Source organism: Neofelis nebulosa, chromosome 1 (assembly GCF_028018385.1).
Source record: "Neofelis nebulosa isolate mNeoNeb1 chromosome 1, mNeoNeb1.pri, whole genome shotgun sequence".
NCBI lineage: Eukaryota > Metazoa > Chordata > Mammalia > Carnivora > Felidae > Neofelis > Neofelis nebulosa.
The window spans coordinates 39,753,476-39,769,249 of record NC_080782.1 but is presented as its reverse complement, the minus strand read 5'-3'; the positions used below and the strand labels follow the sequence as shown (position 1 = coordinate 39,769,249).

The 15,774-nt window shown below is 42.1% G+C and overlaps 1 protein-coding gene and 1 pseudogene across 1 annotated transcript in view; both read right to left on the bottom strand.

Moving 5' to 3' along the window:
- Window positions 1-11,502, bottom strand: part of ITGA2 (integrin subunit alpha 2) — a 105,996-nt gene extending 94,494 nt beyond the window's left edge. Inside the window, exon 1 of the mRNA XM_058719459.1 lies at window positions 11,022-11,502. Within this exon, the coding sequence (XP_058575442.1) occupies window positions 11,022-11,076 (55 nt within the window). The 5' untranslated portion in view covers window positions 11,077-11,502. The remainder of the gene's footprint in view (window positions 1-11,021) is intronic.
- A 1,861-nt stretch (window positions 11,503-13,363) lies between these two features.
- LOC131505667 (MICOS complex subunit MIC13-like) lies at window positions 13,364-13,948 on the bottom strand (annotated as a pseudogene).
- Between the last annotated feature and the right edge of the window lie 1,826 nt (window positions 13,949-15,774).

The window sequence follows — 15,774 nt, the reverse complement described above, 5'->3', positions numbered from 1 at the left end:
ACCACATGAAAAACCTCAAGCCAGAACTGTCCAGCCAAGCTATTCCCAAAGTCCTACTCAAGAAACTATGAGAGATAACAAATGATAGTTGCCATTTTAAGCCACTAAGTTTTAGGATGATAGATTACATGACAATAGCTAACCAGAACAATCTCCAAATTCGGTCACTCGAAGTCAAGTGCTCTGGCAAACAGAATGTCTTCTCTCTTAGGGAATGTGCTTCCCCTAAAGGGTTCTGTCCCATGGAAGAATAGAAATCTTAACCAGAGGACTGCCTCTCCTCAAGTGAAATGGATTTTAATCAGCCTGTGGGAAATAGGTGACCAAGGGTAGGGGGTGGGGTTTATCAAAGAGATTTTCAGAAGAAATTCTGAAGAGCCTTTTGAAATGATGGATAGCACACTGCAGGCTGGAGTCCTGAGCATTATTCATTTTAAAAACTGATTATTATAAAGCTGAGGCATTTATTAGATGATCTTTTGATGTTCTTCTAGGCCTAACTTCTAGAATATTCTAACCTACACATACTTTTCAAAAGATAGGCATATTTAAAGAGTAGCTTCAAAGGTGCACCCTGACAAATATAAAGAATGAGAGTTAAAATAAAAAGGAAGCATCACTTTACATCCACCAAGCTGACAAAAAGTTAAAAAAAAAAAAACTACAAAAAGTAAATTAAAATCCTAATGTTGGTGAAGTTTGTAAATTCACACATTATTGATGCCTACACTGTTCAATATGCAACAAAAGCTAAAAAATAGCCGTAACATTTGACCCAGTAATGCCTCCACTGGAAATTGTCCAAAAGGAAAAAGGAAAGAAAAAGCTTCTTGTACAATGATATTTATAGCCACATTATTTACAGTAGGGGAAAAATCCCACAGGAAACAACCTAAATATCCAAAAATGAAACAATAGTCATGATATGGCAGGATGCATTATTGCAAAGTTGTAAATATGAAGCCCATATAGAAAAGTATATGTAAAAGATATCAAGTGACCAAAAAAGTAAATTGTTCATTTCATATAGATGGTAGGTATATCTATAAAAATTACTTTCACACTTATAAATATCAAAAGAAAGAATATAAATATATTTCTGTTAAGATGAATATTTTAGTATAGGTCACTTTCCCGGAAGACTATTAAAATATTCTGCTTTAATTACCCAAATTTAGTATTTTAATGGACACATGTACCTCAAAGTTATCTGAATTCTGGTTTTATGTTTATTTTTATATATTTTTTTACCAATCATTTTTTTTTGTCACTTACTATATGCCAGGTCCTGGGAATACAATGATGAACAGAACTGAAGGTGATTTTAAAGAATGTATTCAGTGGGAGAGAGAGTCAGGCTGAAGCTAAATTATGGTGCTGCTTTATGAGAACAGAATAGGCGAATGGGAAAGTGCTTGGGGGAAAAAAGACGTCAGTGATGTCCTAATACTTTTATTCATCTTGTTACTTTTCAAATACAGCTAGCCTGGTTGGACATTTCAAGACAAAGAAGAGATATTTTAGGAGCAAACAAACTCAGTCAAAGAAGTGAAGGGAAAAAAAATCAATGAAAGAAATATTTTAGCAAATGCAGATAAACCTGCAGGTAAAGGCTTTTTTGCATACTCTAATTGGAAAGAACTAGGAAATTTTCATCTTGGCCTTCATTCAGAAAATGCGCCTTTAATTCACGCTACAGTGACTGCCCTACATGTCTCATGCAGTCATCACTCATTCGACAAAATTCAACTTGGCACAAGTGAAAAAGACATGGCCCCTGTCTTCTCAGGGTCTGCAGTCTATGTGGGTTAGAGCTGTGTAAGCAGGCTTTTGAGATAGAAACTGCTATGCATGTGAGGAGGATACCCAAATTGGACTGGGGTTAGGAAGGTTTCCTGGGGTGCATGAGCCTTGATGAAATTGACACATAAATGATGTGCAGAATAGGGGTTGGGGCATAAAGAGTATTTCAAAAAGAGAGAACACGGACAAAGGTAAGAGACCATGGGGCTGTACTGTTAAAAAGGTTAAGGTCATATCTCACTTAGACCATAACAAAAAAGTAGTAATAAAATGGTGTCCTATAATTTGGGGGCAAAAATTAAATACTTTGATAATAAAAGGGTTTCTTCCTCTTTAAAAATGTTTTTATTTATTTTTGAGAGAGAGAGCAGGGGAGGGGCAGCGAGAGAGGGAGACAGAGGATCCGAATCAGGCTCCGTGCTAAGAGCGGACAGCTCCATGTCAGGCTCAAACTCACGAACCATAAAATCACGACCTGAGCCGAAGTCAGACACTTCACTGACTGAGCTACCCTGGTGCCCCTAAAAGGGTTTCTTAATTACTATGGACTATGGTCTGAATGTTTGTGTCCTCTCCCCCCCCCCCCCCCGCCAACTTCCTATGTTGAAATCCTAACCCCCAAACATTATGGTATTAGGGAGTGGGGTCTTTAGAGGTGCAGAGGCTTCACCCTCATGAATGGGATTGGTGCCTTATAAAAGAGGCTCCAGAGACACTCCAGCCCCTTCCACCAGCCAAGGAAGAGGCCTTCCACCAGAATGTGACCACGCTGAACTTCCAGTGTCTGGAACAGTGAGCAAAAAATTTCTGTTTATAAGCTGCCCAGTCTGTGGTATTTTGTTATAGCAGCCCAAATGGACTAAGACATTGACATAAATTATGTCAAAAATTACATTTTTATACTAAAAAGAAAACAAATATCACATAAAAGTATCTCCATTTCCAAGGCTAAGTTATTCTTTTTTTCCCCCCAACAATGTTGACAACTACATAGAAAAACTAAGTCAATTGCTGTAAAATATCTATTTATACACTAGCATTTGGAATATGGCTTAGGCAAGGTTATAAAATCCAAAATATTCAGTGTCCATATTCTAACAAACATCCATGAAGCTATTTGGTGAAAGGACCTGAAGGTAACTGGTAAACAGTTTGGAATAGAGTTATCTGACTGAGCTGACCAGAAGCCAGATTGAGTTCAGTCTGCATTTCCACACGGTATCCATGGGAATGAGATCAGGCGTGCACAAAGACAAACAAAGGCCACCTTCAAATGAATGGGAGAGAATGACAACTGCCAATGTTCAAGGCACCCATGGGCGCAAGAGCTCTGCTCATGCTTTTCAAAACACAATGAAATAATCTCTTACACTGACAATACAGTGTCCATCACTCCTTTATTTCCATGGCTCTGTTTAAACATTAGCCTCATTTTTTATACAGAAAGCCTTTCAATGATCAGGAGTTATGTATGGCTTCTGTAGTAAAAACTGTCCCTAGTCACTTTAAACTACTAAAAGGAAGAACTACAGTTACCCTTTCAGAACACAGAATAATAATGCGGGAATCTTCACTCACAAGATCGCACAGTTGCCATGAACTGTTTGGACAACAGAACAGACAACTCTTTCAAAGGAAGAACAATATATTTGAAAATTATGAACAGTCCCAATATTCTATGGACCTGGAAACATTAGAAAAATATGCAGTTCAAGTTTATACTGGTTGGTAAATGTAATTTATGTGTACAAGAATCAGCAGGCACAGACTGGAAAAAATACTTGAATACTAGCTCTTTGGATTAATCACAACTTCAACAAAATTAAGAATTGACATTAATTTCTTTTCTAATCTATATAATTAAATGAAAATGTTTTAAAACACTGTGAAAACACCATTGAGTTACACAGAATAAAAGCCTTCAATATTTTACTAACAGAACCTTTCAAACCCAACTCTAATTCTCTGGGTTATATGGGACTATGATTTCGAAAAGATGACTTTGAGAATCTTTATTATACTGGATAGAAATAAAGAACTAAAAGCTTAACTGGAGAAACATACCTGTAGCTCTAAAAAAAAAACCTCTTTGTGTTTTTAGGAAATCTGACTAAAGCACGGATATTAATTCTACGACCAGAATTGGAATATTGTTATATATTATGTACCCTAAAATCCATGCGAAGTTTATTAATCACAGCTACATTAGTGCAGTAAGTATGTTCTAAAACAAAAATAAATACAAGGGCTCCTTCATCAATCCAAGTGGCCACGCTGGAGGGCAGGGGGTGCCTATTCCCACAACTTGGCGGTCTCCCTCTGCACCCCTCACAGCCGTCAATTTCAGCTTGGTCTCATCAGCCCATATCCTCTCCATGTCATATGCCAGAACCTACTCTGCCTTCCCTATATGGTCATCTGTGGCTCCCAAGCTGTTGCCAGAGCTGTTGCTGTTGTGGCCATCCCATTCCATCCCCCCTTCTCTGAGACCCCTTTGCCATGAATATCAGTGCTCCTCCTCTCCCCCAGTCTCTCCTGTGTTAGGGACTCTTGCCACATACAGAAGCCTCAATGCAATTCTCAAAAAGCACAAGTGGACCATGCAATACCATAAGCAATAGAAGTGAAACAAAAAACAAAAAACAAACACAAACACAAAACACCTATTTATAATAATTGTTATGAAGTCTCTCCCCTCCTGGCACTCAGCCACTCCCTCTTCTCTTTTACTATCTAACTTCCTGACACTGTCTGTATTTCCTCATGGTCTACTTACTCCTCAGCCTACCCCACTCTGGCTTCTGCTTTTTCATGCCATGGAGACTGTCCTCATCAAGGCTGTCCAACATGCTTGACTTCTGTGAATATGACCCTACTGACCAACTCTTCCCTCTCAAAATATTTGTGTGGTGCCCCACTTACTGTAGTATTCTTTCTACTCACTGCTCCCACTGCTCTTTTCTCTCTCTGGCATCTCCTCTTCCTCACCTGACCCTCTCAGGTAGTCCCTTGGGTTGTGGACAACGCTGTCTTCTGGTCTCTGCCTGACTCATCAATGCTGTGTCTTCAGTGACTCTCTAGATGCCCCTGACTCCTGAATCTCTAGCCCCTGTTGTCCTCTCTCCTGCTTCTAACACTGCTCTATCTATAACTATCTACCTACTAGACATGTGCTCCTGAATGTGTCCAACAACGTGTCACAGTGAACTGATTATCTTTCTAATTTGCCTTCTTTCCTTGCCTCTCTGTCTCAGTCAGTAGCACCTCACTGAGTTGTCCACACCCAAAACCTAGGCCTCTGTCTTATCTTCTCCTTCACTCGTTGCCATTGTATAAATCAACCACAAATCCTGTCCATTCTCCCTTGCTACCTTTCAAATGCATCCCCTGTGATCCTTCCCTACTGCTACTGAGTTTGAGCACCATCATCTCCCAATAAAACTAAGGCCAGAACTATTTCTTTCCTAAGAAAGGTAGTGCCTTCAGTCTGGCCTCCTTTCAATCCACCATCCACCCTGCCACTGGAGTAATCTACTCAAGAAACCATCCGGTCATGTCACTCCCCTGCTTAAGGCCCTTCAAAACCTTCCCATTGTCCTCAAAAATCCATGCTCCTGACTTCCATTTACAAGGTCATTTATGGTCGGGTGCCTGTTAACCTCTCAGCTTTCACCCTCTGTGAATACCTTGAACAGTATGTTGTGGACATAATGGCTTTCTCCTTTCGTATTCCAGTATCTAAAACATCTGACCCAGGAACTTGGAGACTTGGGTCCTATCCCTGGTTATGTTACTCTATTATCATCACTGACAGCCATTTTAAAAGGGGAGAACTGGACTCTGACCTCTGCAGTCCTTCACAGCGGATCCGAATAGTGAAGATTCTTTCCTGTCCTCGTGAAGACTTGTGGGGAGGTTTGCTACTTATATGCATCACAGTGACATTTCTCCATCCTCTGAACTCAACATTAAGTTCTGTACCACTCATTAGCAATGAATTATATGTGACCAAATGGTAACTATTACACTATAGAAACTTATGGTACATATGTATGTTATAAGCATAATTACAAAACAACATAACAAAAACAACATAACCACATTTTAAATTACATAGACTTTTTTTTTTTTAGGCACAAACAGGTAAATGACTCTAAATTTCAGTAATTCAGAAACTCAAAGACAATATCAAGGACCTGCTTTCTGTTTCTCCACAGGGCTAGTGTATCGATCGGCTTTATCCTCAAGCTAGCTGACATTATGGTTGTAGGACAGTTATAGCTGTTGCAAGCTTCACATGACCTGGCAATACATTTCTTAACCAACATCTCTCTTAAGAATGAAAAATTCTTTCCCAAAAGTCCCCAAGCAGATTTCCTTCCACATGCCATCGTAATTACATGCCATGTCTAAATCAGACATTGGAGAGAGGTATGAGATGACCGGGAATGGCTCAGGGCAACCACCCTTCAAGGTCCACCTGACCTCCTAGCTGTGCAGAGGAGGAGGTAACCCAATAATTGGACTTCTGTCAGAAAGGAGGATGGAAGGGTCTGAAGTTGGTTAGGTACCTTCCAGGGACTGAGACAATGTCCTTCCCTCATGGTTGGACTTGTTTCCAAATAGCCTGTAAACTCTTTGGACCATGTTTCAAGTTTCCTATAGTTGGGCCTAGCAGGTTTCCTTGCATAAAAGTTGCTGCATAAAAATATGTTCAAATACTACTTTTCTGGAATTCACTGTGGCCAGATCAACAAAGCACCTACAGGTCATCTGAAGGGGCATCACAGGAATCACCTTCATATACAGAATCTATTGTTGTCTCAGGATTTGAGGTATTAAGTTTTTTCTCTTTAGAGAGACATTCTTCTACGTGTTCTTCTAGGTAAATAATCAGTCACCATAACAAATGAAAAAAACCCACAAAAACCATCCTACCTCAGTAACTCCCCAAGCTGAGCAAGGCTAATAGTCCAGATTAAAACTTTTGACTCTAGTGGTAACATTCTTATGACATCAGGATGATATTTTTGGTCCCAAATATTTTTCCCATTCTTCCTGAACTTCTTTATTTTTGACATATTGACTTGGATTTGTGTCTTTATTTTTATGAATGTCTAAAATTCCATTATTAGAAGCTCATCTCTTTACATTAACAGGCTTCTGCCTTTTAATAGGCCCAAGGCTGTTAACACATTAAGACAGGAACAGACATCACCTACTTTAGAGGGAATTCATTCAAGCTGATGCATTCACTGATTCTTGGTGTTGAAATGTACCTATCTTGGTGTTCATCTCACAACAACGTGATATAGGCAATACTGGAATTTTAATTTCTCAGGAAAGAGGAGGTACAGTGCTAACATTTAAGCAATTGCTTCCAAATCTGTCTATATATCAGAAATGTGTGAATAATTGTCTTTAAATTCTGATCCTGAGCCCCAAAGCATGAATTTAAATCAAACAGTGGCTTGTGAACCAGGACTTCTGAGAGCAAAGCTTAGTCGGGGTGGGGCAGGTATAGCTGTAGAGCTATGGGGTGGGAGGTTACTTTATCAGAGGGTGGTTTAAGGCTGTGAAGGTGCTGAGCATAAAGGGGAAGAGGTGGTTTAGGGTTGGTTCCAGAAATTAGAGGTTACCTCAGACTCCTCTTTTCGTTATAAAATAAAAACTTCCCTACTTTATAATTTTGCTTGGCTTTGTCTCTTCTAACATAGGACAGTGGTTAATTACAAAGGGATAAGGGGAGAAGGGAAAAAGCATGAAGGCAGTGAAGGCAAAGGGAATAGTCTGGAAAACAGCACTAAATATGGTCTGATCAAGCGCAGTCAGAACACAGAAGGATGCGTACAGGTGTATGTATGTGGCTTTGGGGTGTGTGTATCATGTATGGGCCTATGTGCAGTACATGTACCCGTGTTTGAGTCTGTGCAGGAGGAGTGTAGCAGAGAAAAGCCTGAATCTGGACTTCACCCTTCGTGAGATGGGGAGCCACCCAAAGTTTGAAGCAAGGGGTTGACTGGATACAGATGAGTGTTTAGAAAGATAACACTAGTGACAATGAGAAGAATGGACCAGAAGGATGAGAGCAAAAAACAGAAAAAAACACTTTATAGTTGTCTAGACACAAAGAAAGCAAGGGTGGTGGCGGAAGTTATAGGAGGTGGGGAGGAAGGACAGAACTTGGAGATGGGCTGTCAGCCTGAAACACGGGAAAAGATCCCCGGGTTTAGCGTTTGCATGATTATGTTGCCATTACACAATAGGAGACGATACAGCAGAGAATTCTGGAGGGCAGGTGTTGACTTCAGTTGAGGATGCATTGAGGACATGCTTACGGGACGTCTAGGTGGAGATATTTGGTAGCAGATGGAAATCCCGATCTGGAACCAGGAGAAGAGTCTGGCTGGAGATCCTGACTTGAGTGGGGAACTAGCCCAGAGAGAACAGGTGGAATGAAGACAAGGACCCAGGATGGAACTCTAAACACCAAGGACTGGGCTAAACAGAGGAGCCTGTGAAAGAGAGTGAGGAAAAACCACCTGGAAAATAGGAAAATAGGGAGACTAGAAGACAGAGGTGGAGGGTGTCTCAAGGGTGTCTCAGGAGGACAGAGCTGCCAAAATACATATTAAAGGAAGGATTTACTTATTCTGAGAGAAATTAGAGTATTTACAGCTTGAAGGGAATTAGAGAAAGGATTTGAAGGTACTCATTAAAGAGGCAGTGACTCCGGGGCAGGGCGCCAGACACAGGGAGAAAAGATGAGGATTATCCATGGCCTGGCAGCACACGAGGATGTAAATGCCATCGTGCATTTTAAAATTACATTTTCTTTTCCTCTGTGGACCTATTATTTAGACTATGAATTATCTGGGCCCCTTACGGTCTTTCTTTTCCATCCTTTGCCTGCCGGTTACCATTTCAATGACTGCAGGCACTTAAACCAAGGGGTGATCAATGCGAGGTGATAAATATGAAACTGAACTCCGAGCACTGCTTTTTCTTAAATACCCATGAGAAGGTTTATAGAAAGTGTATTTGACTCTAAGTGTTAAAATGAGATTTGAGGGTTTTAAGTTTCTACACTGGTTGGCATGTATACTGGAGAGGAAGTAAGATGTATAAACACACACATATATGCTCGTTACATTTTCATTTTTGATATGTATTTATATTACACAATTGTACGGGTATATAATTTATAAACAACTATATGTTTGTGTGTAGTAATGATGACTATCCAAAAATTTTACACAGAGTAATGCCATAAAAAATTTCAGCTATCACTGACCCAGACATTCAATTATTTATGTTAATCTTGGACATTCGTGGTATCAGCAAATCACGTTGCTTCCCTAGGAACCTGGATTAATATCACAAATGACAAAGCTTTATAATGAGTACCTTGAATTAAGAGAAAACTTAGTTCTTGAGTATGCAAGTAACTGAAACAGGAGGAAGGAATACATGTAAAAAAATATTTGTGCAGACGTCATTTTAAATCACCTTTGCTTGCTTGCACTGATTTGTCCTTATTAACTAACTCCAGGTTAAGAATCTCTATACCTGACTTCATGCCTTGCAGCAATACATTCCACTAAAGTATTTCTCACTGCTCTTTAAAAAACAAGCCTCGACACTTCAAAGATAAGAAAATGATGTTATGTTTCCATAGCTTCTATTAATAATGGGTAATTAAAGAAAGATGAAAAGCTTGGATTTAAATGTCTATTAGTTCTTGGGAAGGTTGTGGTGTTCCAGGGACTGATTTCAATGTGACTCCAACTTTATCCCAACCCCCCAGATTAAGGTTGATGGCCCCCCAAAACACTCTTAGGGGCCCAGCACAGAATATCTGTGAAGACCAGACACAGAGTTAGACGGAAAACCTAATAATGCATAGTCTGTGCTGGGGGTGGGATGGTGGTGCTATTTCTCTGTTATCTTTGACTGGAAGTAAATGCTATAGGGTTATCTAGATTAGGTTTCTTCCAGAGTAACAAATAGTGTGCCTAAATGCCTCAATGGAGGATAAGAAATATTTATGTATATTTTAGGAAATACTTATATTCTTTGTAAAAACACTTGTTTTGATAGCTGTTCAAACTACAAAATTTAAATTAAAAAAAATTTTTTAATGCTTATTTTTATATTTGAGAGAGAGCTCTCTCACAAGTAGGGCAGGGGCAGAGAGAGAGGGAGACACGGAATCTGAAGCAGGCTCCTGGCTCTGAGCTGTCAGCACAGAGCCCTACGTGGGGCTCAACCTCACCAACCCGCAAGATCATGACCTGGGCCGAAGTCGGCCGCTTAACCGACTGAGCCACTCAGATCCCCCTCAAACGACAAAATTTAAATGCGACTCCCCCCTCCTCCTCCCAGTAAACTAAAGTTCCGATCGATCGTAAGCACACACCAGGCTCTGGAAAAGATCTGGAGGAGGTACACGTGAAGGATGATGGTCACACAACTTTGTGCAAAAGGAGTCAGGTGATGGGTGGGTCCCACTCTCACGGCCCTGCAGCTGGAGCTATGGCCTCGGTTAATTCTCTTGTTGGCAGCAGCTGAGATCAAGAAAGTAAAAAGAACTTTTCCTGGCCTAAGTTTACATTAAGTTGAACAGAAACGCTACAACAATTGGAGGAAGGCAGAAGGGAAGGAAGAATTCCCATCTGCCAAGCATTTAAAAGGCGCTTGGTTTCTCCACGTCCCCTAAGGGAAGAAACGTCAGTGCTGCGGCCTGAAGAAATGGGAGCATACTTCACACTCTTGGGCTGAAAAACAAGCATTTGGGGCTCCCAGACTCCTGCAAAGCCAGCAGGCATCGAAGAACGCTCGGGTGCGGATGCTGGGCGGCACGGGCAGTCTAAACCACGCTGCGGGACTCTCGACCTTCAGGACACCCCTTAGTCTCCACTGCCCCTGTGCCTGTGTGTGCGTGCGCGTGGCTCTAAAACCAAAGCGCGCAGTGAGCTGACTTTGAAGGGTGCTTCACAGACAGGGTGAGTCGGGCTTTATGGGGACACCAGGCGGGGGAGAGAGGGAATGGGGAGTCTTTCTCTACACAGCTCCGGATGGCTGGGAGCCGGGGTCCACGTGGAATCCAGCAGAGAGGCGCGCTGCCTGCGCCCCTCATCCCGCAAACTCCTCCCCGCTGCGCCCAGGCCCCGCGCAGGTCCCTCCAGCAGCTGATGGAGAGCGAACTCCCCGCTTACCTTGACTGAGCACTAACACCAGCAACGGCGCGCCCCCTGTCCATCCTGGCCGCATCCTGAGCCTGCCCGGGGACGGTAGCTGCTGCTCTCGGTTTGCAGAGGGACTCCAGAACCCGGACTCTTCAGAAGCCGTCCCGAGAGCTTTTCTCCCCCGCCGGGGTGAGGACGGAGAAAAGTTGCCTGGCAGCTCCTGGGGCGCCAAGGCCCGCCCCGCCCCGCCCCTCGGCCAGGCTAACACCGGATCTGCCCCGGCCCCGCCCCGCCGAGCCCAGGCCCTGCAGCCCCGCGGGGCACCTGCGTTGCACCACACCCTCGGAAACCGCACCTTAACTGCCCTGAGAGGTACGGGTCCTGGGAACGCCGAAGCTGCGGGGCTGGGATCCGGGCGCCTGGCCCCTTTCCTGCCCTGCACTGGACTGGCGGGGCACACCCGACGGGCGGGAGCCGGCCTGAAACTACGCCGCCCCCTGATGGCCTGCAGCCCGCCCCGCAGGAGACCCCCGGTCTCCCGGAGAACCTTGCTGCTTCTGCAGCCCTTCGTGGCTCCAGGCTCCTGGAGCCTGGGGAGCTCCAGAGGTGCAGAGGTGGGGAGCAAGGGCAGCCGCGAGCCCGAAGCCACGCTTTCAGGGGTGGTGCGGTGCGTGGCATTCTGTGCTTTTCTCAAGTGGGTGGAGAAACGGACAAAAATAAGTGCAGAATGACCAGGTTAGAAACTAACTCGACAGGAAAGAAGATCGGCACACAAGTGATGATTATCCGAGGTATATTTAAGCAAGACCTGTCGCAAGAGCACCGTGTGTGTGTGTGTGTGTGTGTGTGTGTGTGTGTGTGTGTGTGTGTGGAGTTCTCATTCATTCCTCTCCCTCAAGATAATAAGCAGCTGATGTGATTACTGAGTTTAAGCGATTTACTGAAAGACACAGAGACGAGTGAGAACGCATATATGAAATTGTGACTCTTCCTCTTTGTCTGTATTACACTGTGACCACTTCCTTCCATTACTTTAGTCTCAGATCTGGAAAAAGGACATTCTATAACCCTATCTGAGATTTTTACTTTTCAACCTAAGAAATAGGATATTCACTTTTCTTTAAATCTGGTTTTTCCTTCGAAAGTTCACTCACAAATCCCCAGCACATTACTGAAACTAGAATTCTTCCAGGGACTTCTTTTGTGAAATAGTCAAGTGTCTTAATAAATTACAATTAAAGAATAACTAGTCTAATCATTATTATTATCGCCATTCCAAATCTCTGTGAAGCAGGTAGTATGAGCACTGTGTGATGCTTGGGATATTGCCACTCAGAAGTAAAGTGGGGGACGCCTGGGTGTCTCAGTCCCTTGAAGTGTCCACCTCTTGGTTTTGGCTCAGGTCCTGATCTCACGATTGGTGGTTCCAGCCCCACATCTGGCTCTGTGCTGACTGCTTGGTGGAGTCTGCTTGGGTTACTCTTTTTCTCTCCCCACCTCTCTCTTTCTGCCCCTCCGCCACCCCCCCCCCCCGCCATATAAGTAAATAAACATTAAAAAAAGAAGTAAAGTGGTTCAGGGTGGAAGGACTTAATTAACTGGTAAAAATCAAATGCTCCCCTTTATAGCTGAGGCTGGAATCTTGAATTTGTAAAGTAGTAAATCGGTATTCGTCAGCTGCTCCTGTTTATCATCATGACTATAAACCCAATACCTTTGAATTCAAAATGTATAGCCCCTGGTTGTTTCCTGTTTTCTTATCTGTCACTTACTAATTCTACTGACTAATCCTGACAAACACTCAAAGGCATTTTTTTTTTCCCTGACCTGTCTATAGTCCTCACCTGCTTACTAAGACTCCAGATATCACCTGAGAGCTCTTAGGTGGCTGCTCACTAACCCTGACCCCCAACCTTGACTCTCCTCACAGACTTCTTGCAGGAAGTCAGCCAGGTTTCAGGGAGATGAATATCTGTCTGTTTCCTTCTGACTCACTGAAATGTGAGTAAGTGTTTGGAACAGACCCTTGTTTGGGAGGCAGTATAGTTCCCTTCATGTGAGACAGGAATCTGTGCTTTGTCTCTGGGTGCTCAAGAGGAAAATGCTCCCTTCTTTGCTTTTGTGCTCAGAGCTGGACAAGTTAACATTATGCTGGCATGAGGTACAGATAAATCAGGAGCTATATTTTTCCAGAGCAGGCAAAAATTTCAAAGTTCAAGAAACAAAGAGTCATCTCCTGCCCCACATTAATTTTAAAACTATAAAGCGTTCTTGAGAAAAAGCAGTTTGAGAACTCATGCCTTAATCTTCTTAGGAACGACTCTGACTAGGTGTTGGACACCACATTCTGAGGAAAAAAAATTAAGGCAGGGCTTTTTGAACTCTTTAGTCTCAGGGAGACCTTTACACTTAAAACTACTGAGAAACTCTCAGATGAATGGATAAAAGATGATGGAGATATATAAATGTTAATATATTTCACATTTCATAAAGTCCTTTATTGGGCTGGCAGAGCTGGGAGCTGCCCTTGGAGTGGGGTCCCAGTCCCAGTCTGGAGTCTCCAGGTCTCTGGTGCCCCTGCCCCTCTTCCTGACTGGGGCAGGTGCTCTCCTCTGACAGGCTACTTAGTTTGCTCCTTAGGTACTCCCAGCTCTCCTTGGAGGGAGCCACTGAGAGAGCCGACATCACCATTATGATGCCTGAATTCCAGGACCTGTGGATGTGAAAGTTAAACTTTGGGGGTGCTGGGAATTGGGGTATCTTCAGACTGGTCTGCTCACACACACAGTGGCTAACTAGTCTATGGCTGGGAGAACTACCTCCTCAGACTTCCAAGGGACAGTCTGGCTCTTGTCACTAGGCCCCAGCAGCTCCTGGTCATACACCAGGTAGACAGTGCCCCCAGCCACACTGCCCTCGATGAGAAACATCATCAGCAACCACACTTGGGGCACCATGGTCGCTCAGCTCTGCACACAAGGACAAGATGATGGGATATTACCAGCCATAAAAAAGAAGGAAATCCTGCCATTTGCAATGACATGGATGAATCTGGAGGACATTATGCTAAGTGAAATAAGCCAGACAGAAAAAGACAAATATTGTAGGATCTCATGTGGAGATCTCATGTGGAGATTTGCATGTGGAATCTAAAAAAGTCAACTCATAGTACAGACACTAGAATGATGGTTACCAGGGCTGGAGGTGAGGAAAATGGGGGGATGTTGGTCAAAGGGTACAAACTTTCAGTTATAAGATGAATAGTCCTGGGTGTTTAGTGTAAAACCAAGTGACTATAATTAATAATATTGTATACTTGACACTTGCTAAGAGATTAAGTCTTAAGTGTTCTCACAATAAAACAAAAATGGTAACTGTGAGTGATGGATATGTTAATTATCTTGATTGTGATAATCACATCACTATGTATATCAAAACCTACTGATGTACATCTTTGATATATACAAGTTATAATTGTCAATTATACCTTAATAAAGCTGGAAAAATTATTGAGGATCCCAAAGAACTTTTGTTTATGTGGATTATTTCTCCCCATATTTACCATGTAAGAAATTGAAACATACATTTTCCAATATTTATGTATTAATTCATTATGCATTAATTCAACAATAAGGCTCTTATGTGTTGACATAAATAACATATGTTACAAAAAATAACTATATTTCCTCAAATAAAGAAAATCATGAGAAGAAGAGCATTGTTTTACATTTTTGCCAATCTTTTCACTGTCTGGCTTAAAAAATAAACACTTGAAAAAAAAAAAAAACACTTGGATTCTCATATCTGCTCCTGCACCCAATCTGTTGCGATATGTACTTTCAGTCAAATTATATGAATTAATTTGGTATCACACACATGTAATTGAAAAAAACAGGACATAATTGTGGATATTCCTTTGATACTGTCCTCAAAATCAACAAGTAGTAGTTTCCTAAACACTAGTTCTAATGTGGAATCTGAAACCACATCAATAAACTTTTTCTACCCTAGTGTTGATTTGCAACCTCAAAGTTCCTGGGGTTAAAATTTGAAACTGGCCCCCATACATGGAGGGCAAGGAGAGAGAAAAGAAAAAGGCAGACCATTTCAGATTGGGCAGTGACAATTTTAATAAGCAAGGGAACTTATATACTTGGCTTGTCTGGAGTGGCTACAAAATGAGTAAATCTCCATACTTGCTGCCAGAATCTTAAGTTTATGTACAGGCCTGAACAAGCAGGGTTCAGTCATTTATACAGTTGAGATGGTCTCAATAACACCTTACTTTCTCAAAGCTGTGTCCCTGAAGTGGCTTCTAGTGTGGAAACAGTAGGCAGAACATATGTTTCAGGGACAGGGGAAAGGATAAGAAGTCTCCAGTTACCTGGGTCCATCTTGCAGGTTAATCAGCAGTCACATCCTCTTAATCTCCTCCAACACATAGTGCATTAAAATTCATTGGTCTATTGAGCACTTTGAATAGATCTTTTACTCATGTAAGGTTTTGTCCCATCATGCATTGGTCATTTGGAAAATGTTGGTTCACTGAGTTATGCAGATTTTCCAATAATTGACACATTTCATTACACAATATCAAAATAATCGTATTTTCACCTACCTCATTAGAAAAGTCTCTATATATTGGGAAGCTGTCAAGCTCATGCCAGCAGACACACATTTTTCAAAATTCCAACTTCCATTTGAAAGCTTGAATTTTATCATTAGCCATGCATACTATCAGTTGTTCTGTGTGAAATGAAAGGCCTACTTCATTCATTTTTGA